The sequence below is a fragment of the Mirounga angustirostris genome, unplaced genomic scaffold, assembly GCF_029215605.1.
Source record: "Mirounga angustirostris isolate CCGP_5_RB_7025 unplaced genomic scaffold, mMirAng1.0.hap1 SCAF_5, whole genome shotgun sequence".
In the NCBI taxonomy this organism is placed as follows: Eukaryota; Metazoa; Chordata; class Mammalia; order Carnivora; family Phocidae; genus Mirounga; species Mirounga angustirostris.
Genome location: NW_026991713.1, coordinates 96,515,260 through 96,541,769, shown reverse-complemented (window position 1 = coordinate 96,541,769; position 26,510 = coordinate 96,515,260). Strand labels below are relative to the sequence as shown.

The 26,510-nt window shown below is 46.6% G+C and overlaps 2 protein-coding genes across 8 annotated transcripts in view; one reads left to right on the top strand and one right to left on the bottom strand.

The window, feature by feature from the left end:
* Positions 1-14,939, bottom strand: part of VAMP1 (vesicle associated membrane protein 1) — a 71,810-nt gene extending 56,871 nt beyond the window's left edge. For 5 of the 7 annotated variants that reach the window (XM_064591671.1, XM_054507216.2, XM_064591669.1 and 2 more), the window contains exons 1-4: positions 14,783-14,939; positions 11,935-12,061; positions 11,573-11,731; positions 10,803-10,854 (exon numbers count right to left, since the gene is read on the bottom strand). In XM_064591671.1, coding sequence (XP_064447741.1) covers positions 10,803-10,854; positions 11,573-11,731; positions 11,935-12,061; positions 14,783-14,784 — 340 coding nt within the window. In that variant the 5' untranslated portion in view covers positions 14,785-14,939. Of the gene's footprint in view, positions 1-3,193; positions 8,935-10,124; positions 10,404-10,802; positions 10,855-11,572; positions 11,732-11,934; positions 12,062-14,782 lie in introns of those variants that run through there. The other 2 variants (XM_045874007.3, XM_045874010.3) reach the window with 2 other exon arrangements.
* TAPBPL (TAP binding protein like) lies at positions 25-7,330 on the top strand. The gene is made up of 7 exons (XM_045874001.3): positions 25-443; positions 1,249-1,467; positions 1,587-1,844; positions 4,006-4,344; positions 4,954-5,256; positions 6,640-6,723; positions 6,917-7,330. The coding sequence occupies exons 1-7, from the start codon at positions 377-379 to the stop codon at positions 6,958-6,960; spliced, it is 1,314 nt and encodes a 437-aa protein (XP_045729957.1). The 5' UTR covers positions 25-376; the 3' UTR covers positions 6,961-7,330.
* Positions 14,940-26,510: the final 11,571 nt, after the last annotated feature.

Here is a 26,510-nt window from a genome sequence, read left to right as displayed (position 1 = left end):
AAAGGTCCCCAGTAGCCCTTCAGTCTCGCCCTTCCCCCTCCCCCTTATTTCAGCTCCACTTTCTTGGGTGGGGAGCAAAAGGGTGCATGCAGTCAAGTCAGGTCTTGAGATAACCAGAGGATTTGGCAGGGGAGAAAAAGGAGAACAATGAACAGGACTCTGGCAGGAGCACCCGGTGGCTTCACTCCCAGGCAAAGGCAGCCGCGGTGACAAAGTGAAAGCGAAAGAGGAGGAGGCCAAGGACTGACGAGAAAGCAACAGGCCGGCGAGGGCGGTTTGGAGAGGCCGCCTCTTCCCTAGCCCGGCCGTGCCAGTGGGAGGCCGTGCAGAAGGGCGGTAGGGGACGCGGGAGACGAGTGGCGGGCGCACCGCCTCCATGGGCACGGGGGAGGGATGGTGCCTGCTGCTCTGCCTGGCTCTGTCCCGGGTGGCGGCTGACCCAGGTGAGTGGGGAGCACTGGCTGGGGGGGCGGGGGGGGGAGTGTCGGGCCCAGGGCGCACCAGGTAGCCACCTGCCGTGAGATTCCCGAAGGGGAAAGGGTTGGGGGGAGGGGCAGGGATGGCTTCCTATCGCCTCCTAAGCCCAACAGGAATCAAGGAAGAAGGCTGGCAGAGTAGGACACCAATGGTGTTGGGGAGAGGGTAGAAGACTGTGGGAAAGGCCAAATGAAGAGAAGAGGGGCCTCCTGGGTGGATGTGGTGGGGGCCTAGCCGAGAGGGCACTGCCTGGGAGCAGACCGTGAAAAGGAAGGGTTCCCAGGGCTAGTAAATCCCCGCGGGAGGTGAGCCCTGGAGGTGGGGGAGGGGAAGGCCACCTGTAATGGCAGAAAGCGGAGCAGACCCAGTGGGCTGGCTGGGAAATCGAGAAGATGGTTGCCAAGGCCCCTAGCCACACCAGTGTCCTGTCTCCTCTCCCAGTGGCAATTTTGCTCATTTATTTGCTTTTGCTGAGAACTCCTTTGACTGAAGAGGTAGTTTTTTTGCGACAGTTGTAGTAAGAATAAAAACAAAGTCTTCTGAGCAAGGCAAATCCAGCATTTTAAATAATTCATACCAAGTATGTACCTGGAGTAGCAGGGGCTTCCCAGAAGGCTGGTTTGGGGGTGACAAGAGAGAGACAAAGAGACAGCTAGGACCCTGGAAGATTTTTACCCCTTCCTTGATGACTCCACAGTTGGGGTGGGTGACCCTCAAGCACAGAAGCAACTCTCTGGGAAGAGGGTGCTCACCCCATCTTTTAACCTGCAGCCGAAACGCAATGGCGGGCAGTGGATGTGGTCCTAAACTGCTTCCTGGTGGAGGAAGGTAGGCAGCATGGAGGTTTTGCCAGCAGTAGGAACACGGTGAAGGCCTTGCTCGTGCTGAGGCAGGTACCAGTGCTGGATGACGGCTCCCTGGAAGGCTTCACCGATTTCCAAGGGGGCACACTGGCCAAAGACAACCCACCTGTTACCTTCGAGGCCTCGGGTAAGAACCCTCCACCCTATGTCCCAATCTTTCTGAGCTCCCTCTGCTGAGACAGCCCAGTTCCCGAGGGCCAGGTGTCCTCAAACCAACTAGACCTCTGTGCTGCCCTTCTCCCCCAGTGAACTTGGTACAGATCCCCCAGGCCGAGGCCTTGCTCCATGCTGACTGCAACGGGAAGGAGGTGACCTGTGAGATCTCCCACTATTTTCTCCAGGCCACTGTGAAGGCAGCTTGGTTCATCACCAACGTGCAGGTATCCGGAGGGGGACCTAGTGTCTCCATGGTGATGAAGACTCCCAGGGATGCTGAGAATGGAGCTGTCTTGCACCCCACACTGAACCTGCCCTTGAGCCCCCATGGGATGGTACCGACTGCAGGTGAGAAAATTAAAAGTAGCAGAAAGAAAGTTTGGCGTTTTTTTTTTTTTTTTTTCAAGTGGTCAGCTATGGGGGGGAATAGAAGGAGGAGGAAGGGAACAAGCCCACCTCCATCCACATCAGTCATCTCAAGGTGTCCCCTAGCCTCGGTCCTTTCTCCTAAAGACCCAAATAATTGGATTGGGATAATTTTCACCTCTGGGATAATTTTCACCTCCCTCATCTAAGGAAATGACCTGTGATGCTCTATTCACATATGCTGTCCCTAGCAGTCTTATTAAGCCAAGTACCAGTTGTAGCCCAGTGAAAGCCAGCCTGGTCTGGCGCTTCAAGATGATTAGAGCAACGACAGCGATGCAAATTCGTTCATTAGCTCTTATTAGTAAAACCTGGTCCTTGCCCTCTCCCACCCAGCACATCCCACCCAGCGGGTACAGGAAATTGAGAACATGATGATAGGTTTCTCCAGAATTCATCAAATCCAGTATTTTGCCTCCAAAAAGAGACAACCAAGTCCAGAGATTAGGGGGCTACCCTCCTATCCGTAGGAAGCCCCAGAACACTCGAAGCTTTCTGTGGTGCAACCTAAATTTATCCTGCCACATTAGAAAAGAGGAGTTCTCTTTATCTGTCCAGTGGCACAGCTAAGTAACCCCCCTTTTATCTTGGGATATTTCAAACCTACAAAAAAAAGGTGAAAGAATAATGGGCAAAGAATTGGGTAAAAAAATTGGGTAATGAATACCCAATTATTAATATTTTGCCACATTCTCTCTCTTGATAAATGGAAGGATAGATAGCCTCCCCCCTGAACTAATTGAAAGTAAGTTGCAGATATCCCAACACTTCACCCCAAAAGTTTCCATGCAGAGCATGTATTCATTTAGAACACAAAATTTATAACCAAAGACAAGGATATTCTCCTTCATAATCACAAAACCATCACCTTAGCAGCAAACCAAGGTGGGGAGCAGTTTACAGTGGTGCAGGCAATAAGGGGGTAGGTACAGTGTGTTAAGAATTCAACAACATATTCTCACCATCACACCATCACCATATCGGCAATCTTGAACACTATTGGTGATAAAATACTCCTCCCTGCCAGGGCACTCTCTTCCCATCGCCCCCACCACTCCTTGGTACGCCACTGAGCATCAGACTTAAGAAATTTTAAAATTGATACAGTAGTACTGTCAATATAGAGTCCAAATTCAAACTTCTCCAGTTGCCCCAAGAATGTTCTTTATAGCTTTCTGGTTTGTTTTTGGGTTTTTGCTTTTTTTTTTTAAAGACCAGGATTCAAACAAGGATCATGCATTGCATTTAGTTGTCCTGTGCCTTTAGCTTCCTTTTTTTTTTTTTTTTTTTTTTTAAGATTTTATTTATTCACCTGACAGAGAGAGAGCACAAGCAGGGGGAGCAGGAGAGGGAGAAGCAGGCTCCCTGATCAGCAGGGAGCCCAACACAGAGCCTGATCCCAGGACCCCAGGATCATGACCTGAGCCAAAGGCAGATGCTCAACCAACCAAGCCACCCAGGTGCCCCAAGCTTTTAGCTTCCTTAAGTCCAGAACATTCTTTTCCTCGCACTGACATTTGGAGAGTCCAGGCCCACTGTTTCGAAGAGCATCCCACCATTTGGATGTGTCTGATTGTTCCTCATTAGATTCAGGTTCAGCACGTTTGGCACAAATACTACCACTGTGTGCTTTTTAAAACTCTTACTCCTATGTAGTCTCACAGCAGCCTTTCCTTAAACAGATGACCCTGGCAACCCTTAGTGACTTGCCCAAGGTCACAGAGCTAGTAAGTGGAAGAAACAGGGATCCAAAGCTTTTTCTGCTATTCCAGTGGTCTGACCTGAAGGTCAACATTAACCCATAATTTTGCATATGTACTTTTCTGGTGAGAAGTCCATAGCTTTTATCAGATTGTCCAGGGGTAAGTGACTCCAAAATAGTTAGGACTACCATGTGTGCCAGGCTGCCTTTCCAGAGCACCATTTCTTTGTGGTTCCATCTAGTGGGAGATGAGCTCAACTGGTCTCATTGTCCAGAGGAGGAGGCAGGGGCAGGTGGATGCCCACAACATGCCCATAGCTAGAGATCAGGTGGACTCAAGGAGGAAGTAGCCCACAATCACCCTTCTTCTTCTCACTACAGTGGAGCTCCAAGTGACAACACAGACCCCGTCCCTGAACTTCCTGCTGGGGTCGTCAGCCTCCCTGCACTGCGGCTTCTCCATGGCACCGGGCTTGGAGCTGACCGGTGTGGAGTGGCGGCTGCGTCATAAGGGCAACGGCGAGCTGGTGCACAGCTGGACCAGGGCGCAGCGGCAGGCCAAGCGGGAGGGCGCCACCCTGGAGCCTGAGCAGCTACTCGTGGCCGGGGATGCCTCCCTCACCCTGCCTAGCCTCACTCTGAAGGACGAGGGGACCTACATTTGCCAGATCACCACCTCTCTGTACCAAGCTCAACAAATCATCCAGCTCCACGTCCAAGGTTAGGCCATACTCGGTTCTCCAGGGAGAGGGGAAGGGATATGCCTATGCGAGCATTTTCCAGGACAGAATCCAACACAGGGGCAATTTCTCGAGAGGCAGACTGCATTGCCACGAACTAACTGCCATCTACATCCTAGGGGCACAGACTGCCCCCTGTCAGACTCTAGGATAATTCCACCAGGCGGTGTCCCAGCCCCGGGTCCTGCTGCCCTGTCCCAGCTGGCTGTCTCCCAAGTAGCCCAGTCCTCTGGGCCACATCCTGAGGAGGGGCAGCAGCAAACCAAGTGGGGGCCGTGGGAGCCATCCGACTGGCAGGAGTATTTCATCACTGATGTCCCTGAAAATCAGCGGCTTATCATGATGATAAGAAGCCAAACTTTACTTGGTTTTACTATCACTTTTCAACTACCTGTGGAAGATGTGCCCCCTTCTGGCCTGCATCCAGGGTGGACCCCTTACACCCGCCTTGGGCACTCCACTCAGGGGTTAATTGACTTCAGCTTCCACAACCTACTCTGACTGCCAGCAGGGAGAGAAAGAAGGCTTTGGGCAACTCTGCTGTCAGGTTGGAGCCCTCTGGAATCTTATTCCTCATTCTTTCTTCCAGCTTCCCCCAAAGTACAACTGAGCTTGGAGAACAAAACTCCGCCAGCCACCCTCATCTGCAACATCGCTGGCTATTACCCTCTGGACATGGCTGTGACGTGGACCCGAGAGGAGCCAGGCGGAGCCCCAGTCCCAGTCTCTGGTGCCTCCTTCTCCAGCCTCCGGCAAAGCCCAGCAGGCACCTACAGCATCTCCTCCTTCCTGACGGTAGAACCTGGCCCTGCAGGCGCCACTTACACCTGCCAGGTCACCCACAGCTCCCTAGAGCAGCCCCTCAGGGCCAGCACCCAGGTCTCCCCACCAGGTACTAGGAGTGCCCTCCTTGCCCCACCTCCCTACTTGGGCTCGTGGCTCTCCTGCCCCCAGCTCGTCTCTGGCCTTGTTCTGCTTCCCACAGCACTTCGCTGAGCCTCCGCTTCTTGGTTCCCGAGGCGGCAGCCTCCATAGCTGCCTCCACATCCCAAGATTCCGCTATACCCCAGGTTCCAGGGCACCAGGCTATATACTGAGAGCTGGAGATCAAGGGTGAATTGTTCCTGCCCTCAAGCAGCTTAGTCAGCTTGGAGGGACGGACTAGACAGGGAAGACAGCCTGCAGGAGACAAACCAGCCAAGTGAGCTAGCTCAGGGGGGAGGGGAACAGCCAAGATGGAAAGAACGGCACACGTGAAGGCCAAATTATAAAACAGTCTCAGGAGAATTTGGGGAACTGCACAGCTAGAGCCAGGGGTGTGTGGAAAAAGGGAGAAGTGGCCTGAAGCTTGAAAGTAATTACATTTATTGAGCATTTACATGAAGCAAGCACTATGCTAAGCACTTAGCTGTATGATCACATGTATTATCATGACTCCCATTTTATTGATGAGCAAACTAGCACATATGGATGTTAGGTAATTTGCCCAAGGTCACCCACCTAGTAAATGGTAAAATATGAAAAATGGGCAGCCTGACTGCCCTACAGCCTTAAACCCTCAACTGCTATTAGTGGGCAGATCACAATGGGCCTTCGAGCTGGAATGTCATCCTAAAGTCACAGAGTGTCATTGAAAGGTTTTAAAGAAGAAATGCAAACGTCCAGGAGCATTGGGCATTCTTTGGTGGCTCGCCAGACTGCAAGCTTCCCCAGAACTGGGGTTTTGGAGGCGCCTGGGTGGCTCAGTGGTTGAGCAACTGCCTTCGGCTCGGGTCATGATCCTGGAGACCCGGGATCGAGTCCTGCATGGGGCTCCCTTCTCGGCGGGGAGTCTGCTTTTCCCTCTGACCCTCTCCCCTCTCATGCTCTCTCTCTCTCAAATTTTTAAAATCTTTAAAAAAAAAAAAGAAGTGGGGTTTTGTCTCAGCTTACATCATTCCCCAGCTAGTCGCAAAATTTCAGTTCACCTGTGAACAACTCATCTAACCTAAATCTCTCTAAATGTCCCAAGGTGGGAAGGGATAGGAAATTCCGTGTGGAGGAGCACACAGATAGCCAACAACCTTCAACAAGTACAAATACTACAGTGTGCCCAGTTCCTGGGTGAAACCAGAACGCTCCTTAACCAGGGATGGGGACGCATTCGTGCACACGCTCTCTCTCTCTCTCTTCCTCTCCCCCCGCCACCCCGCTTTTTCCCTCTTGCTGGGGTGGGTGTGGGCTTAGAAATTATTCCAACCTACTGATTCCTGACCATGCTGCTCTCAACCTACAGAGCAGAAAACAGCCTTTGGAGTCCTTCTTGCCAGCAGCCTCTTCCTTCTTGCCCTGTTGTTCCTGGGGTTTCAGAGACGGCAAGGTAAGCACCTGCTTGCCCTCAGCCCTGCCCCTGCCCCTCCTTACTTGTAGAATCAGCCAGATCTAGCCACCTCCCCACCCAGACCAGGGATGAAGCCCGTGTCCTGAGTTCCAGCCAGTCCCCATACTACAGCCCCCTGCTTTTGGGGTTACCTCAACTGAAACCAACCTCCTTCCCTCTTGTTTTCTCCTAGCTACCTCACCAAGATCTGCCAAGACTCTGAGGCCCTCTGGGTAACCGCTTTCCTACCTCTGAGCAAAAGGCAAGAGTAGTCACATTCTCCCAGAAGGACTCCAGCCAAGTCTCAGAGCTCAAAAAGGCCCCAAGAAAGGCATGAAGGCACAGATCCTGGGGACTCTGGCTCTGTGTGGATCTCTGCCTTCCTTCATTGTGTCCCCGGGCTGAACACCAAGGGAGAAAACATGAAGAGGTGAGAGAGTGGTAGGAAAGCAGAGTGTCTGGGTGAAGGTTAAAAATGAGCCTGCGGTAGGAAAAGAAAATGGGAAGATATTAAGAAACGAGCAAGTGGGCAAGTCATGTTCTCATGGTTTGTGAGATGGAGCCCCACAGTGGGCTCCACACTCAGTGGGGGGTCTGCTTGAAGATTCTCTCCCTCTGCGCCTCTCCCCCACACTCATGCTCTCGTTCTCTCTCTAAAATAAATAAATCTTTTTTTAAAAAAAGGAGCAAGTGGGGGGCAGTGGGACAAAGGGGTGGGGGTTGGGCCGTAACACAAGCATTTGAACTCTGTCCAAATAAAAGCCCCCTGTGTCCTCAGAAACAAAGCTTTTCCACTTTCTTGTCTTTCCCCACACTGGACGCAACTGAGCCCTGTCCCCAAGCCAGCTGCACCAACTTGCAGAGTGTTCAGGGTGTAAAACGAAGGCCCTCAGAGGCAGCCCTGGGGCGCCATGTCAGTTGCCCTGTGTACCCTGAGCTGCAGTTAAGGTAATTTTGGACAGCTACTGGGTGTTTCAGGATACCTACAAGCGCCTCACTCCCTTGGAGAGATTTCTCCTTTCATCCATTTCTAAAATGTGTCTGGTCAGGACAGTGGAACTCAGCAGAAGAAAACTGGCAGTGAGGCTGCTGGGGAACAGGATGTGTTCACAGAGGCCTCATCTGGGTGCCCCCTCGGACAGGCCGAGCAGCCTGAGGACCTAGGAAGGGGGTAGAGGGGAGGTGTCTGAGAAAACCTGCAGTGGTTTCTGATGTGATGTCTGAATGCCCACCCAACTTCCTGTCATTACTTCCTCTCACTAGCACCTGGAAGAGTTGGGCCCCACCAGGTACGAACGCAGGGTGTAGAGACCACTTCCTCTGCCAACACACAGATCTTTAATCTCGAGAATGCCACCCGGCACACACAGCCAGCCTTCCGGCCTCACGCAACATCACACTGTGGAAGGAAAACAACCCCCTCCCCCGCCCCTCCTCAGTTACTCCAACCCAGACAACAACCAAGGCAGTTTAGTGGTAGGAATTTATATTTTTTTGCCTTTGTTCAGGATACATGAAGTTGGTAAATATGCCACATGCCTTTGGTGGAAGTACAACAGTTATTATTCTATACAAGTACGAGGTTGGGGGTAGGAAAAAAGACAAAGGTGATGACAGACACACAGTGGAAACCCCACATCGCCTCATGGCAAACCAAGGAAGAGGGGATGTGGGAAGCTCGGCTTCATTTGACTGCAAAGTCCCAGGGTCTGGTTGCATATTTGCTCATGCACATGGGTGGTGGGAGGGAAGAGGGACAGCAAAGACACAGAAGAGGGTACAGGGTGGGGTGAGAAAGAAAGTAGAAGGCCAAACATCCCCAAAAGAACAAAGCCAACTACATCTGGTGAGCCTCAGAGGGACAGAAACCCAGGAAAGAATTCCTGTGCCAGGGCTAGGTGGGCCAAGAGTGCGAATTTGCTCCAGGCTTGGGACACATCGAGGACAGTGGTGGTTCTTCTCCAGCGGTGACCCCCTGCATTAGGCAAGGAGGAGCCCAAAGGAGAGTGGAGACCTTCGAGGGGGGCCGTTGGGAGGGTACACTGACTGCTTTCTTCCAGCTCTTCAGTCCTGCCCTGGGGCAGGACGAAGGGAATGTGGGAAAAGGGCAAAGGGAGAGGAAGGATGGTTTTGCACAATGAAATGCTGCTGCATGGAAAGCAAGCATCCAGACCCGGCCCGGCCTGGCCTCAGCCTCTTCCTGCTTGTGGGCTGGAGGATGGGAGGAATAAGGGGTCATGGGTGTTCCCCCTTGCTGCTCCCAGCCTCCCTCCTCCCCTCACACCTGGGTCTGTTCCACTCCACATGCTATCCTGAAGCCCAGCCTTGGCCTCCCATCCTCAGGTTCCACTGTCTGCCCCCACAAACCATGCAGAGAGGAAAGGAAAGGAGGCAAAGTGGAATTCAGAAGGGTACCAGTGGTTTAGAAGGGGAACACAGTGCAGGAAGAACAGACAGGTGGCTCTAGATAAGAGGGCCCATGACAGCACAGCAGTGCACATGCGCACCTGTCCACAGACGGTCCCGCCTCCCACCCAAGACCAGGTTGGCGGGTATACTGGACTTCTCGGAATCCTCAGAATCGGCCAGCCTCAGGAAGGACCTCCTGCTTCATCCCTGTCTTTGCTAAGTACATGGGAAGGGTGTAGAGGAGAGGAGTCCCCAAGGGCCCAAGGATCCTCATTTCTAACACCTCACACGTTATCAACGGGCAGGGAGGAGCAGGACCCTCCCCAACGAACAGGCAACAAGTGGCTTCCTCTGAGCTTGTTATTCTCAAATTAGGCCCTTGACTCGTTGTCTCTCTATAATTAACACTCGTTCTCTCTTTATCTGTGCCAACAATTAAAACTAACTCAGAGTCTCCAGCTTTGGCTATATGAAATTATTTAGTGCTCTCATGAACAACACAGAATGCTGCAGAAAATGTGAACGAGAGACAGCCCCTTGTAGTAATGAGCTTAGGGGGCTGCTTCTAAGATGGGAATGAAGCCGGTCCTTTTGCAATTAATGTGTGTTCTGTAGATCTCCAGAAAACAAAGCAAAAGGCCGTAAGATCCCTGACGACACCGAAAATCTCAGACTAATAGATCAGAAATAACCACAAAAACAGATTTGACTTTCTGAAAGGGTACTACCACAGAACCAAGTTGGACTTTGGGCCCACCTCAGGCTCTTCTGAGGCCTGGCCTAGGAGAAGAGCCCCAAGTGACCAGGGCAGTCCTGAATGAGCTGCCATTCTCCCCGCTGTTCCCAGCCCCCTCCAGCGGCCTGGCCTTTCCTGGTGACACCATGGGCACCAACACCCTTCTCCTCCCCCAATCTTGGCACCTTCTTGGGCATGTCACCGCGGCTACATGCCTTCCTCTTCTCTTGGCCTCCAACTCTTTTTGGCTTTGGGGGAAGCTGAGAGTACGTAAGAAGAGGGTAGGGAGGTGCCACCTACGGTTCTTCGGGGAGTTACTTCGAGACTGTGCCAGGAGCAGCATTTCTAGTGTTGAGGGACCCAGTGCAAATGAAAGCAACAGAAACGGAGGAATGGGCGATGGAGAAGCTAGGACAGGGTGGAGGAAGGTACACGGGGACGTTCGTTGAGAGAGCAAACAGAGGGAGAGGGATGTGAGTCTCGATGGCAATGGAGAACAGGGAAGGGGTGGCACATTCTCAAGTAAAAAAGTAGACTGGACACAGGAATCAGGAAGTCCCAGATGGAAAAGAGAAAGAGACAGGAGAAAACAAGAGGGCAAATTACATCAAGTTACTAGACATTCAGGCCTTTCAGTTGTGGGTGTCCCATCCCCGTGGTCTCCCTCTGACCCAAGCCAGTGACAAACAGCACAGCCCCACTTCCTCAGGACAGGAGGGACCATCTTCCCAAGGGATCTTGCAGAGGGAAGGCTTGTCCATCAAGGAAGTCCCTTGTCTTTGTCCTTCCTCCCTCCCGAACCAGGTGACGATCCCACAGCAGCGATCTCCATACCTCAGTCAGAGCAGCCCCATTCCCCAGGCAGGCAGGGCTGGGAGAAGACTCCAGGACCTTCCCACCTCTTCACCCCACCAGCAACCTCAGCGATACTTACTTACAATAACTACCACGATGATGGCACAGATAGCTCCCAGCATGATCATCATCTGAGGAAACATTGACCAAGAAATGGGTCCTTGGATTTAGGGAAGAGGAAAGAGATGTTCCCACTAGAGATGGGAAAAGAACTTCCTCCGTCCTTGGGACAGTGGAAGAAACGACACATCACCCAGGAGATAGGCAGGCCTCTCGGGGAGGGCAAACCCTCCTGTCTCATGTTCCCCGTGAGACAACCACCCCTGCACCACCACTGAGGCTTCCCAGAAACATCAGAGCATCTGCAGCATGCTCCATTTCGCTTGGCTCCTATTGCCTGAAGGCTTTGAAAGGAATGCCAGTGGAGGTGCAGACTTGGGATCTTTAGTCAGTTGGTTCATTTTTCATTGTGAAGTATTCCGCTAATTCCTAAAAGCTGCAGGTATTTAAATATATACCTACCCTAGCCATCGTGTGGATGTTGGCTGTGTGTGGGGAAGGGCCAGGCGAGATTTTCCCAGGGGTCTTTGGGGAAAAGCAGCCTGACTGACCACTTCCGAGCTCCTCACATAGGGCTGGCACCCAGTTAGTGGTTCTGAGTACTCTGGCCTACCCTGGCAGCCAATTCTGGGTAATGCATCTCAAGGAGGCTTTCAGATTTCCTCCCCAGAGTTCGGCAGGGCAGAGATCCTGCGCCACCAGAGGTGAGGAAGGTAGAACCTGAGGGTTTTCTTGCCTTCTATGAGTTGAGGCCCAGGAAGAGAAGGCAGAGAGGACAAGACAACTCACCTTGCAGTTTTTCCACCAATACTTCCTCTTTAGCTTGGCAGCACTGCTCTCAAATTGTGACGCTCCCACCTGCAAGGCATCAGCTCGGTCATCCAGCTGTGACAGTATCTCATCCCTCTTCAGGACCTTGTCCACATTCACACGCATGATGTCCACCACCTGAGGGGGTGCAGAAACAAAGCTAGTAAGCTTCCCTGCTAGAGACAGGGGTAAAAACAATGGAATCTCAAGTCTGGCCCTGTGTAACTCAGGGATGCCTTGCTTCCCAGAGCTTTTAGCTACCCCTCTATTTAAAAAAAAAAAAAAAAGTTTCTAAACTTGCATCATCTGGAAACTCTCAAGAGAAAGAGTTCTCCACTTACTTCCTCCACTTGTGCCTGGGTTTGTTGTAGTCGTCTGTTACTGGTCGTATTAGGAGGAGGGCCAGGGGGACCCCCTCCTGGGGCAGTCCCTTCTGCCCCTTCAGTGGGTGGCTGAGCTGGAGCAGACCTGCAGAGGGAAGCGGACCAAGTACACAAAGTAACTGAGACAAGAAAGGAATCACGTGCATTCTCACCCCCTACCACGAACACAATGGTGATTAGGCTACCTTGCAACTAGAAAGGATTCTAACTTCTTGGCGACTCCAAGTAGGGAGATGCAGCATAGAGGAAGAAGCAAGAGATGGAAGATCCTGTAACAACATTTACGTGGGGTTCAAGGACATCCAGGGTGGCATCAAGAGATCCTGTTTGGGGCTATCCTTTCACCCAAATTCAAACATCCTCTACAGGGACATGGCTACAGGGACAAATGTGCCAGCCTTGGACTAAATGGCACTTCCCTGACAGAAAAAAAAGCCTTTCACATAAAGTCAAACTGGAAAATTCCTCTCCAGGTTTAGAAGTTCGTACAAAAGACTAACGCCTATGGACCGAACAGCTCTTTTACGCAAAGTCTAAAGAAGACAAGCAAGTTGACAGACCTTGCTTAAGGGAAACCGGTTATTAGTTGTTTCACACAATGACTAGTGTATCGGGGCTGCTGTAAGGACAACTTGGAGAATCACCAAAGGCAAGGCTTCTGTAGGTAGAGTTGAGTCAGGACTGTTCGCTTGCTTTGTTTTTGGCAGAGAAGATGGGTGTTTCATTAGATAGACCTGGGGTGCCAGGCAATTGTGTTAGTTATGAAATTTCTCCAAGAGCAGAGACAGGAAGCAAGAATATGAGTAATGGTCCTCGATGTAATGCATCATAGACATCATGTCCCTTCCTTTTCTAGATTTGGCATCAGGTCTCAGGAGGCTCCCCTAGTGCTTTATGTCTCAAAGGGAAATCCTGGTTCACACTACTACACACAGAGATTGTCCTTTCTTTCCCTTAGCCTTAGAAGGGATGAATCTAGTGTGGGTCTTCAAGATAAACTCCTTTCATGTCCCAACACACAGAGACTAAATTCACCTCCTAAAGAATTCCCAGAAATCTAACCTAAGGCATGAGATTTTTCTCTCCCAAGAAAGAACCCACCAACAGAGGGAGATCTCTCAAACTTGATGGAGAATAGAAGTTATAGCAAGAACGCCTCACAGAGGGGCACAGTCTCACCAAACATACCTCCCAGGAGCAGTACAAGAGTAAATGCATTAGGAATTATAGCATCACAAGTCACCAAAAAGGAAATGCCTTGACTACTCACAATAGAACTAATACCCAGAAAATTCTTCCTCCCTAAGTGAATTTCTTTTGGTCTAAAAAGATAAAGAATAACTCTTCAGAGAGGCTTTACTAGCAGATTACACCCAACTCAACCCCATTAAAAGAAATCACTTTCTCATCTCCCTCTAAAGCACAAAAGAAGCAAAAGAAAGAAAGATACTAAGCCATGGAAGCCACAAGACTCTTATGTTACTACTGAGCTAAGCAATCTAGTTCTCTGAAGGTGGAAAATTCAGTGAGTAGCTAGCAGCCAGTATTTGGTGTTGGAAGCAGTCCAGGATGGTGGCACCAATGACAAGATTAAGGTCAGAGACCTCGTGATGCCTTGCTAGTCACCACGCTTTCTCCATTTCCTTCAGTTCATCCCACATGTGTGCTGTTGGGAACGAGTCCATTCACCTCCTTCCCAAAGTGTGTGTGTGTGGGGGGGGGGGTGCGAATGGAACCTTAGGGCTTGGCCAAAATGCTTAGAATATCACATACAGTTAAAACTGTAGAAATCAAATAGAGAAAAAACGAAATTGTTATAAAGCGTCTGAAGGGACCATTTCACTATTTGTTGGGAGTTGGGAACACTCAGCAATAAAACATCCAGGGGTAATCATAAACCATATGTCACATAAATAAATCTTTTCCCTTTTTTGTCACTAAGAGAAGCAACATAAATATATCTAGGACAAGCCAGGACTCCAGACAGTAATAAGAAAGAAAAAAATCTCTATTAAATATATAGTGGTGTCGCCACAGTTCTCCCTCAGGATCTTGGGATGGGGGCTGTGTTGAAGGGGGTCAGAGACTAAATTGAATTGTTGCGGGAAGGCAGGGATCCTCAGTTCTATTTCTCTTCCAAATACTTGGCTAAAACCGGATGACAGGAAAACAGCTTCTATACAGGTGGCCTTGAGATGAATGGCTGCTTGGAATCACATGCCACTGCCCCCTGAGTCGTTCTGAGCTGCTCACCTGGCGCCAAAGAACTGTCAGATAAGTTTCTGGTTCTTTGCTCACCGCCAAGAGGGGGTGGGCGAGTAGGGTAACACGGCACAGTTGGGGCGAGGGGCATACATAAATCCGGAGATTGCAGGGCAATTCAAGTTACTAACTGGCAGGTGCACCCATTACTGTTTCCAGAGGCCCTAAGTACAGATTCGATCAGACAACAAGAAAGGGTCTCGAACCCCCTCCCCGATGTCTCTCCATGCCCCACCTTCGCCCTGTCCCGGGCTTCACTATTACCGAGACCTGAACGGGGCGCCCAGCAGGCGAGAGGAGAGAGTGCCATGAAGGTGGGACCCCGGCGCCCCTACCCCGCCCGTCGGGTGCTGGCGTGGCTGCTGCAGGAATGGGGTGCTGCCCTCCCTCCCCAGGGGCGGACAGGTCTGGGGGCGGCGCGCGGTGGTGGTTCCCCGCGTCGCCGCAGCTGCTGCAATGCGCCATTTTCCGTCCCGCAGAGTCCGGCGCTGGGAGTGGGAGTTGGCAAGGAGGTGTCGAGCCCCCCACACCAGAGTCAACTTACATTTCTGTGACGGTTGAGGGATCCGTCTTGTCTCCTGAGGCTGCGGCCAGATACCCGGCCGGGGAAACGCTGCGGCTGAAGTCTACGGAGCCGCCAAGCTCCGCCCCCACCTGACCACCCGGAGCTCTAGCTGCGGTGCAACTTACCGCAGCTGCCGCGCGGGTCCCACACTTTATTAGCGTCGGCCACGCCTCCCAGTAACGTTGACAATCCCTCAGCCCAATAGACGCCCAGGACAGGCGCCCGTCCCGAAGCAGAGCCCGACTAAGGCCGAGCGGGCCCCGCCCCTGCAAGTTGGCCAATCCCAGCTCTCCTCTCACAGCCGGTCTCCGCGAAGGAGCGGTGGCCGAGGGGATCGTTCACTGACCACCACAGCTATAGTTTGCTTACCAGTCTAACTAAGCGACAGGGCTGAGTGGAAATACGCGCCAGCTCCCTGGAAGGGCGGGGCCAACAGTTTGATTGAGGCTCTTTGGGTACCTGCCAGCCAATCGCTGAGCAGTTCCTGAAGTCCGGGCCCGCCCACGGCCCCCGGCGCCCGCACCTCCAGCCAATCACAGTCGCTGGCGGGCCTCAGCTTGCTGTTGCCCAGACCCCAGAGTGTTAGGTAACGAGGCGGTCCCGCCGTCTACTCACAGCGGGGCGCGCAGACCCTACGTTCCCATCCCTCACAAACAGCTCTGAGGTGCAGAATCCATCGAGGCAGAGCCGTGGGCCCTTGTCACCCAGTACCGGGCGCGGGGTTCGGTCCCTCCAGAGCAATTACGAAGGCTTCATTCATCTTTTCCCTTCAACATAGCCAGCAAGCTCCTCAAGCAATGTTTCCTAAAACGAACTCCCCCTGCAAGCCCTCCCCTTCTATCCCTTCCACATAGGTCACCACATCGACTCAGTTGCCCAAATTAAAAACCTGGAAACCATCCTAGATTTCCTTACCTGTTCATCTGTACCCCTCCTCTGATAATTCACCAAAGTTGAGTCGATTTTTCCTTCTTCGTTTCTCAAGGATTCGCTCCCCCTCTTATCATGGTCCTACTCTCACTTTAGGCTATTATCCCTTGCCTGGACGCCATCAGTTTTAAAACGTAACCATTATTTTAGCTCCCGTTAAGAAAAAAAGGTAGCAAATAAACTGACACCACGCTTTCTTATCACTTCGAATTTTTATTTTATATTTATTGAAAGTGTAGATTTATACAGATACAGATTCTATAATAGTTCACTCTTGTGCGTACATAAAAAGGAAATTTAAAAAGAGTAACAGGGTAACAATAGTCCCAAAACTTCACATTCAGAGGCTGACTCCTAGGATTCTTTTTTTTTTTTTTTTTTTTTCTGACTCAGCCTTAGATGTCCATGATTTTTCACACAATATAGCCCTCTGTGCATGCCATCAAGGGCTGTGGTGATGCAGCATTTCTTAAAAGAATGTTCCTCTTCTGTCTCTGGAATTTTCTTCCAAGCCTCAGACACCCATTTCACAAGTTTTAATTCTTCTGAGTAGGTATGACAAATACAGTATGACTACTGTCTGGCTGATAGTTATAATGAAACATCCCAATTTAGATGTTAAAATGAAAAAACAAAATGCCTCCTAGAATCAATAAAATATATATCTTTCTGCTTCTAGTCTTGCCCTCCCTCATATCCATCCTCTAAGAAACCACCAGGAAGATCTATCCAAATGTCACAACCCTGCTTAAACCCTTAAGCCCCACCAAATCTCCCTTGGGGGAAAAAAAAAGGTGAAAAAGTCAGTGAATTTTTAAAAAATTAAGATGTTTTTAAACTTGTTGAAAAATAATTATAGATTCACACGAGGTGGCCCCAAAAAAAGTACAGGGAGGTTTCCCTATATCCCTTCACCTAGTTCCCCACAGTGGTAACAGTACAGTATTAAACCAGGAAATTGACATTGGTACAATCCACAGAGTTTATTCATATTTCACCAGTTTTACATGCATTCGTATATGTGGTTTTATGCAATATGTGTGTAGATTCCTGTAACCACAATCACCATACAGAACTATGACATTACTACAAGGCTCCCTGGTGCTATCCTTTTATAGCCACACCTGCGCCCATCCCTAACCCTTGTCAGCCACTAATTTGTTCTCCATCTTTATAACTTTATTTCAAGAATGCTATGTAAGTGGAAGGATACAGTATGAAACCTTTTAAGATTGGCTTTTTTTCCAGGGTGCCTGGGTGGCTCAGTCGTTAAGCGCCTGCCTTCGGCTCAGATCATGATCTCAGGGGTCCTGGGATCAAGCCCCGCATGCATCAGGCTCCCTGCTCAGCGGGAAGCCTGCTTTTCCTTCTCCCACTCCCCCTGCTTGTGTTCCCTCTCTCGCTGTCTCTCTGTCAAACAAATAAATAAAATCTTTATTTTCTTTTTAAAGATTTTATCCATTTAACAGAGAGAGACACAGCGAGAGAGGGAACACAAGCAGGGGGAGGCCGAGCAGGGAGCCCGATGTGGGGCTCGATCCCAGGACCCCGGGATCATGACCTGAGCCGAAGGCAGACACTTAATGACTGAGCCACCCAGGTGCCCCTAAATAAAATCTTTAAAAAAAGAAGAAAAAAAAGATTGGCTTTTTTTCCTATTTTTGCCTGTGGATGTCCAATTGCTCCAGGACCATTTGTTGAAAAAGCAGCCCTTCCTCCATGATGCCCTTGAAATCCATCCAACTTACCAATTTTCATTGCTGAATAGTATTCTGTGGAATAATTTGTTTAACCATCTACCAGATTAAAAGACACTTGGGCTGATTTCAGGTTAGGGCTGTTATGAACAGTCATGTACAGGTTTCCATGAACATGAATTTTCATTTCCCTGGGATAAATGCCCAAGATTGCAATTACTGGGTAGGAAAGTAATCGCATGTTTAGTTTTAGAAGAAACTGCCAAACTGCTCTCCAGAGTCGCTTTACCATTTAAATTCCCACCAGCAATGTATGTGGGATCCAATGTCTCCACATTTTCACGAGCATTGGTGTTGTCAGTAATTTTTCTAGCCTTTTCAATAGGTCTATAGTGATATATCATTGTAGTTTTAATTCTCACTTCTCTGGTGGCTGATGATGTTGCATGTGTTTTAATGTGTTTTTTACCATCCATGTATCCTCTTTGGTGAGGGCTCTGCTCATGTCTTTTGCCCATTTTCTAATTGGGTTGTTCCTTTTTTTTTTACTATTGAGTTTTGGGAATTCTTTAAACATTCTGGATAAAGTATTTTGTCTCATAAGTGGTTTCTCCTGTTCTATCATTTGTCTTTTCATCCTCTTAAAGGGAACTTTCATAGAGCAATAATTTATCCTTGTCCTTCTATGGATTATACTTTTGGTGTAAAGTCTAAGAACCTTTGCTAGCCCTAGACCCTGATGATTTCTTTCTTGTTTTATTTTCTAAAAGTTGTATATTTTTTTATGTTCCACATGTAAGTCTGTGATCTATTTTGAGTTCATTGTTGTATAAGGTGTAAAGTTTAGGTCAGAGTTCATTTTATTGCCTATGGATGTCCAATTACTCCAGGACCATTTGTTGAGAAAGCAAACCTTCCTCCGTTGAATTGCTTTTGCACCTTTGTCAAAAACCAGTTTGGCAACACAACCTAACAGCACACCTAAAGGAGCTGGAAAAAGAACAGCAAATAAAGCTTAAAGCCAGCAGAAGAAGAGAAATAATAAAGATTAGAGCAGAAATAAATGAAATAGAAATCAAAAAAACAGTAGAACAGATCAACGAAACTAAGAGCTGGTTCTTTGAAAGACAACAAAATTGATAAACCCCTAGCCAGACTTATCAAAAAGAAAAGAGAAAAAACCCACATAAATAAAATCATGAATGAAAGAGGAGAGATCACAATGAATACTAAAAAAAATACAAACAATTATAAGAGAATATTATGAGCAATTATATGCCAACAAACTAGGCAACCTGGAAGAAATGGATAAATCCTAAAACACAGGGGCACCTGGGTGACTCAATTGTTAAGCGTCTGCCTTCGGCTCAGGTCATGATCCCAAGATCCTGGGATGGAGCCCCGCATCGGGCTCCCTGCTCAGCGGGAAGTCTGCTTCTCCCTCTCCCACTCCCCCTGCTTGTATTCCCTCTCTCGCTGTGTCTCTCCCTGTCAAATAAATAAAATCTTAAAAAAAAAATCCTAAAACATATAAACTACCAAAACTGAAACAGAAAGAAATAGAAAAATTGAACAGACCCACAACCAGGAAAGAAATTGAATCAGTAATCAAAAATCTCCAACAAACAACAGTCCAGGGCTGGATGGCTTCCCAGGGGAATTCTACCAAACATTTAAAGAAGAGTTTATACCTATTCTTCTCAAACTGTTTCAAAAAACAGAAATGGAAGGAAAACTTCCAAACTCATTCTATGGGGCCACCATTACTTTGTTTCCAAAAAAAAGACAAAGACTCCACTAAAAAGGAGAGTTACAGACCATTATCCCTAATGAACACAGATGCAAAAATTCTCAACAAGATACTAGAGAATCAAATCCAACAGTACATTAAAAGAATTATTCACCATAATGGGTGCCTGGGTGGCTCAGTTGGTTAAGCAACTGCCTTCAGCTCAGGTCATGATCCTGGAGCCCCAGAATCGAGTCCTGCATTGTGCTTCCTGCTCAGCAGGGAGTCTGCTTTTCCCTCTGACCCTCCCCTCTCTCATGCTCTCTCTCTCTCTCTCTCATTCTCTCTCTCTCTCTCAAATAAATAAATAAATCTTTAAAAAAGACACTTAAAAAAAAGAATTATTTTCCATGATCAAGTGGGATTTATTCCTGGGTTGCAGGGGGTGGTTCAACATCTACAAATCAATGTGATACACTACGTCAGTAAAAGAAAGGATAAGAACTATATGATGCTCTCAATAGATGCAAAAAAAGCATTTAACAAAATACAGCATCTTTCTTGATAAAAAACCCTCAAGAAAGTAGAGACAGAAGGAACATACCTCAACATCATAAAGGCCATATATGAAAGACCTATATTCAGGGGCGCCTGGGTGGCTCAGATGGTTAAACGTCTGCCTTTGGCTCAGGTCATGATCCCAGGGTCCTGGGATCAAGCCCCACATCAGGCTCCCTGCTCAGCGGGGGGGCCTGCTTCTCCCCCTGCTCATGTTCTCTCTCTCTCTCTGTATCTCTGTGTCTCGAATGAATAAATAAAAAAATCTTTAATATCATCTTCAATGGGGAAAAACTGAGAGCTTTTCCCCTAAGGTCAGGAACACAACAGGGATGTCCACTCTCACCACTGTTGTTCAACATAGCACTGGAAGTCCCAGCTAAGCAATCAGACAATAGAAAGAAATAAAAGGCATCCAAATCAGCAAGGAAGAAGTCAAACTTTCACTATTTGCAGATGATATGATACTCTATGTAGAAAACCCAAAAGACTCTAGCAAAAAATTGCTAGAACTGATACACAATTCAGCAAAGTTGCAGGATAGAAAATCAACATACAGAAATCTGTTGCATTTCTATACACCAATAACAAAGCAGCAGAAAGAGAAATCAAAGAATCAATCCCATTTATAATTGTGCCAAAAACCATAAGATACCTAGGAATAAACCTAACCAAAGAGGTAAAAAATCTGTACTCTGAAAACTATAAAACGCTAATGAAAGAAATTGAAGAAGACACAAAGAAATGGGAAAACATTCCATGCTCATGGATTGGAAAAGCAAACATTGTTAAACTGTCTATACTACCCAAAGCAATCTACATATTCAGAGCAATCCCAATCAAAATAACACCAGCATTTTTCACAGAGCTAGAACAAACGATTCTAAAATTTGTATGGAACCAGAAAAGACCCCAAATAGCCAAAGTAATGTTGAAAAAGAAAAGCAAAGCAGGAGGCATCACAATTCCAGACTTCAAGCTGTATTACAAAGCTGTAATCATCAAGACAGTGTGGTACTAGCCCAAAAACAGACACATAGATCAATAGAACAGAATAGAGAGCACAGAAATGAACCTACAACTCTATATATGGCTAACTAATCTCCAACAAAGCAGGAAGGAATATCCAATGAAAAAGACAGTCTCTTCAACAAATGGTGTTGAGAAAACTGGACAGCCACATGCAGAAGAATGAAACTGGACCACTTTCTTACACAACACACAAAAATAAATTCAAAATGGATGAAAGACCTAAATGTGAGACAGGAAACCATCAAGATCCTAGAGGAGAACATGGGCAGCAACCTCTTTGGCCTGCAACAACTTCTTGCTAGATACATTTCTGGTGGCAAAGGAAACAAAAGCAAAAATGAACTATTGGGACTTCATCAAGATAAAAAGCTTCTGCACAGCAATGGAAACAATCAACAAAACTAAAGGGCAACCTACCAAATGGGAGAAGATATTAGCAAATGACATACCGGATAAAGGACTAATATCCAAAATCTATAAAGAACTTACCAAACTCGGGGCACCTGGGTGGCTCAGTCGTTAAGCGTCTGCCTTCAGCTCAGGTCATGATCCCAGGGTCCTGGAACCGAGCCCCACATTGGGCTCCCTGCTCGGCGGGAAGCCTGCTTCTCCCTCTCCCACTCCCTGCTTGTGTTCCCTCTCTCGCTGTGTCTCTCTCTGTCAAATAAATAAATAAAATCTTTAAAAAATAAAAACAAAAAAAATTAAAAAAGAACTTACCAAACTCAACACCTCAAAAATAAATAATCCAGTTAAGAAATGGGCAGAAGACATGAACAGACATTTCTCCAAAGAAGACATACAAATGGCCCACAGACACATGAAAAAGTGGTCAACATCGCTCATCATCAGGGAAATACAAATCAAAATCACAATAAGATAACACCTCACACCTGTCAGAATGGCTAAAATTAACAATTTAGGAAACAACAGATGTTGGGGAGGATGGGGGGAAAGGGGAACCCTCTTACACTGTTGGTAGGAATGTAAACTGGTGCAGCCACTCTGGAAAACAGTATGGAGGCTCCTCAAAAAGTTAAAAAATAAAACTACCCTACGACCCAGCAATTGCACTACTAGGTATTTATCCAAAGGATACAAAAATACTGATTCAAAGGGGCACATGCTCCCAATGTTTATAGCACATTATCAACAATAGCCAAATTATGGAAAGAGCCCAAATGTCCATTGACTGACAAATGGATAAAGAAGATGTGGTGTATATATACAATGGAATATTACTCAGCCATCAAAAAGAATGAAATCTTGCCATTTGCAACGATGTGGATGGACCTAGAGGGTACTATGCTAAGCAAAATAAGTCATTCAGAGAAAGACAAATGCCATTTGATTTCACTCATGTGTGGAATTTAAGAAACAAAACAGACAAACACAGGGGAAGGGAAGGAAAAATAAAATAAGATGAAAATAGAGAGGGAGGCAAACCATAAGAGATTCTGAACTATAGAGAATAAACTGAGGGTTGCTGGAACGGAGGTGGGGGGGATGGGCTAAATGGGTGATGGGCATTAAGGGGGGCACTTGTTGGGGCCCCTGGATGGCTCACTTGGTTAAGCAGCTGCTTTCAGCTCAGGTCATGATCTTAGGGTCCTGGGATTAAACCCTGAGTTGGACTCCCTGCTCAATGGGGAGTCTACTTCTCCTTCTCTCTCTGCCCCCCTCCCGCCCAGTTCATATGCTCTCCCTCTCTCTCTAATAAATAAATAAAAATTTTTTTTAAAAAAAGGAAGGCACGTGTTGTGATGAACACTGAGTGTTATATATAAATGATAAATCACTAAATTCTACTCCTGAAACCAGTACTACACTATATGTTAACTAACTTGAATTTGAATAAAAACTTGAGGAGAGCCTGGTTGGCTCAATCAGTTAAGCGTCCGCAGCCAGCTCAGGTCATGATCTCAGGGTTCTGGAATGGAGGCCCCATCGCTGCCGCCCCCCCGGCCCCCATGCTCAGCAGGGAGTCTGCTTCTCTCCCTCTCTCTCTTCCTCTCCCTCTGCCCCCCCATCTCGTGCTCGCTCGCTCTCTCAAATAAATAAATAAAATCTTCAAAAAAATTTTTAAATAAATAGGGGCGCCTGGGTGGCTCAGTCATTAAGCGTCTGCCTTCAGCTCAGGTCATGATCCCAAGGTCCTGGGATCGAGCCCCTCATCGGGCTCCCTGCCCCGCGGGAGGTCTGCTTCTCCCTCTCCCACTCCCCCTGCTTGTGTTCCCTCTTTCGCTGTGTTTCTCTCTGTCAAATAAATAAAATCTTAAAAAAATAAAAAATAAATAAAATCAGTTTGGCATACTTGTGCAGGTCTATTTCTGGGTTCTCTATTCAGTTCCACTGACCTGTATGTCTTTCCTTTTACCAATAACACACTGTCTTAATTACTGTAGCTATATAGTAAGCCTTAACATCGTATAGAATTATTTCTCCCACTTCATTGTTCTTTTTCAAAATTGTTTTAACTGTTCTAGATTTTTTGCCTCAAAGGTTATTTTTCTTTTTTTTTTTAAAGATTTTATTTATTTGACAGAGAGAGACACAGTTAGAGAGGGAACACAAGCAGGGGGAGTGGGAGAGGGAGAAGCAGGCTTCCCACTGAGCAGGGAGCCCGATGCGGGGCTCGATCCCAGGACCCTGGGATCATGACCCGAGCCGAAGGCAGACACTCAATGACTGAGCCACCCAAGGCACCCCTCAAAGGTTATTTTTAAAATGCATTTATGAGCTGACAAGAAAATAAAGACTGTGTAGACCAAAAACTAAGTTCAAGCTGGTACTCAGAGAGATAAGCTGAGCACAGAAGCCTGTTTTGCCTTACGGGCATTTGCTAAAAAGTTGAATTTAGGCATGGTGATAGCCTCACTGGATGCCACGGTGGCAGAGGAGACAGAGCTCAGGGCTTTTCTAGGTTGGAAATCTAACAGAAGTTCCCCATTATAAAGTCAGAACCCCTATATTGTCATGTAAGAGTGGATTTAAAATACACTCACACCCACACTGCCCTAGGGGACTTCATAGAACATTGCTTATCTGGAACCTAGGTGCCTAGTGGAGATCTGTTATTCTTTTTTTTTTTAAGATTTTATTTATTTATTTGACAGAGAGAGACAGCGAGAGAGGGAACACAAGCGGGGGAGTGGGAGAGGGAGAAGCAGGCTTCCCGTCGAGCAGGGAACCCGATGCGGGGCTCGATCCCAGGACTCTGGGATCATGACCTGAGCCGAAGGCAGACGCTCAATGACTGAGCCACCCAGGTGCCCCGGAGATCTGTTATTTTTTTTCTTTTAAATACTAGCAGAGAATTTATAACCACAAGTATGGTTTTTCTGCCTGAATTTTTTGTTGATCCCAACAACAAAATGGTAAGAATTTAAAGTGGTTTTAGGTTAATAGTGCCACCAAGCACCAGGCAGAAACAATGCAATCCTCTCTGGATGAGCTCATCCTCAATCTAGGCCTTGGGGAATTTCCACAGATAGAGTTCCAAGAAATATAAATTGTGGTCAAAAATTGCAAACAAATAAGGAACAAAGTTCCAAGAGCAAGAGCCAACAGAGATAGAGATAGAGATAGGAAATAAGAAAGTTAGAAAATCAAACCAAATAGTCCAATGTCCAACTAATAGGAGTTCTAAAAAGAGAAAACAGGATATGAGATAAAATGAGAAAACAGGATTATAAGAGAAATACAAAAAAATTTTCCTGAATTGAACAAATCCTTCCGGATTAAATAATGTGTTATGTGCCCAACACAAAGAAAAAAAGAAGCACATCAAGACACACTTTTACAAAATCAGAATATTATGGAAAAAGAGAAGATCCTAAAAGAATTCAAGAAAAGGGAAAAAAAGGAAAAGGAATCAGAATGGCATCTCAATACAGTATTAGAAATAGAAGACAGTGTGGCAGTTCCTTTAAAATTCTGAAGAAAAACGATCATTAATCTAGAATTCCCTACCAACCAAACTATCAATATAAGATCACTATAAAAACTAAGATCAGTATATATCAAAAGGTAGAATATAGACTTCTTTCAGCATCAAATTCCTACCTCCCTTTTCAAGTAGGCTACTACAAGATGTGCTCTGGCAAACAAGAAAGAGAAAGACAATAGATGTAGGGTATGGAATGCTGGATCCACACACTGGTGAAAGAAAATCCTTGGAATGGTAGCTGTGCCACAGACCCAGAAAGAATGTGTCCTGACTGAAATAAGAGGATAGAAAAAAACTGGGAAAGTCTCCAGAGAAAAAAATTGATAAAGTATCTGACATGTTTAAATATTTGAAAAATAATATGAACAATTATTTTTACAGGTCTGATGAGACGTATGGAAAAAAATTAGAGCTAGATACATAGAAAAGTATACAAAAGAAAAAAGGCAATTACTAACTTAAGGAAAAACAAAAAGTTAAATACGAAATAGAAGTTACTTCACATTTATGTCAATTGATTTTTCAACAAGGGTGCCAAGACCATTTAATGGGGGAAAGAATAATCTTTTCAACAAATGATGCTGGGACAAATGGATGTCAACATGCAAAAGAATGAATTTGGATGTCTTCCTCTCACCATACACAAACATTAACTCAAAATGTATCAAAAACTTAAATGTAGGAGCTGAAACTATAAAAGTCTTAAAAGAAAACATAGTTCTATGTCTTCATGACCTTGGATTAGGCAATGGTTTCTTACATATGATAACAAAGGCACAAACAACAAAAGAAAAAATATACAGGGCATCAGCAAAATTTAAAACTTTTGTGCTTCAGGGCACCTGAGTGCCTCAGTCAGTTAAGTCTCCGAATCTTGATTTTGGCTCAGGTCATGATCTCATGGTTGTGAGATCTAACCCCGAGTCAGGCTCTGCACTCTCTCCCTCTCCCTCTGCTCCTCTCTCTAAAATAAATAAATAAATAAAATCTTCTTAAAAATAAAACTTTTGTGCTTCAAAGAATGTGATCAAGAAAGTGAAAAGAATTCACAGAATGGAAGAAAATATTTGCAAATCAGGTATCTGATATGGTAATTGTCTAGAATACATAAAGAACTCTTCCAACTCAATTATAATAAAAAAGTTTGAAAATGGACATAGGATCTAAATAGATATTTCTTAAAAGAAGATATGCAAATGGACAATAAGCACAAGAAAAAATGCTTTACATCATTAGCCATTAGGGAAATACAAATCAAAGTGACAATGCGATACTACTTTATGCCCACTAGGATGGCTACAGCGAAAAACAAAAACAAAAACAAAACAGATAATACCAAGTGTTGCCATGCATGTGGAGAAATTAAACCCTCATATACTGCAGGTAGAGATGCAAAATAATGTGGTCAATTTGGAAAAGAGTTGGCAATTCCTCAAATAGTTAAACATAGAGTTACCATGTGACCCAGCAATTCCACTTCTAGGTATATATGTAAGAGAAATGAAAATGTCCACACAAAACCTTGTTACACGAATGTTCATAGGTCACATTATTCAGAATAGCCAAAAAGTAAAAACAACCCAAATGTCCACTAACTGATAAATGGATAAATATGGTGTGGTATATCCATACAATGGAATATTATTCAGCAATAAAAAGGAAGTACTGATACATTCTACAACATGGATGAACCTTGAAAGTACTATGTTAAGTTTAAAAAGCCAGTCACAAAGGATTAAGTATGGTGTGATTCCATTTAGATGAAATATCCAGAATAGGCAAGAATCTTTGGGACAGAAAATGGATTAGTGG

Coding starts and splice junctions, on each gene's coding strand:
- TAPBPL (XM_045874001.3), top strand. CDS start 377: ATGGGCACGGGGGAGGGATGGTGCCTGCTGCTCTGCCTGGCTCTGTCC. Junction 444..1,248: donor CCGGGTGGCGGCTGACCCAG/GTGAGTGGGGAG, acceptor TTTAACCTGCAG/CCGAAACGCAATGGCGGGCA. Junction 4,345..4,953: donor CATCCAGCTCCACGTCCAAG/GTTAGGCCATAC, acceptor TCTTTCTTCCAG/CTTCCCCCAAAGTACAACTG.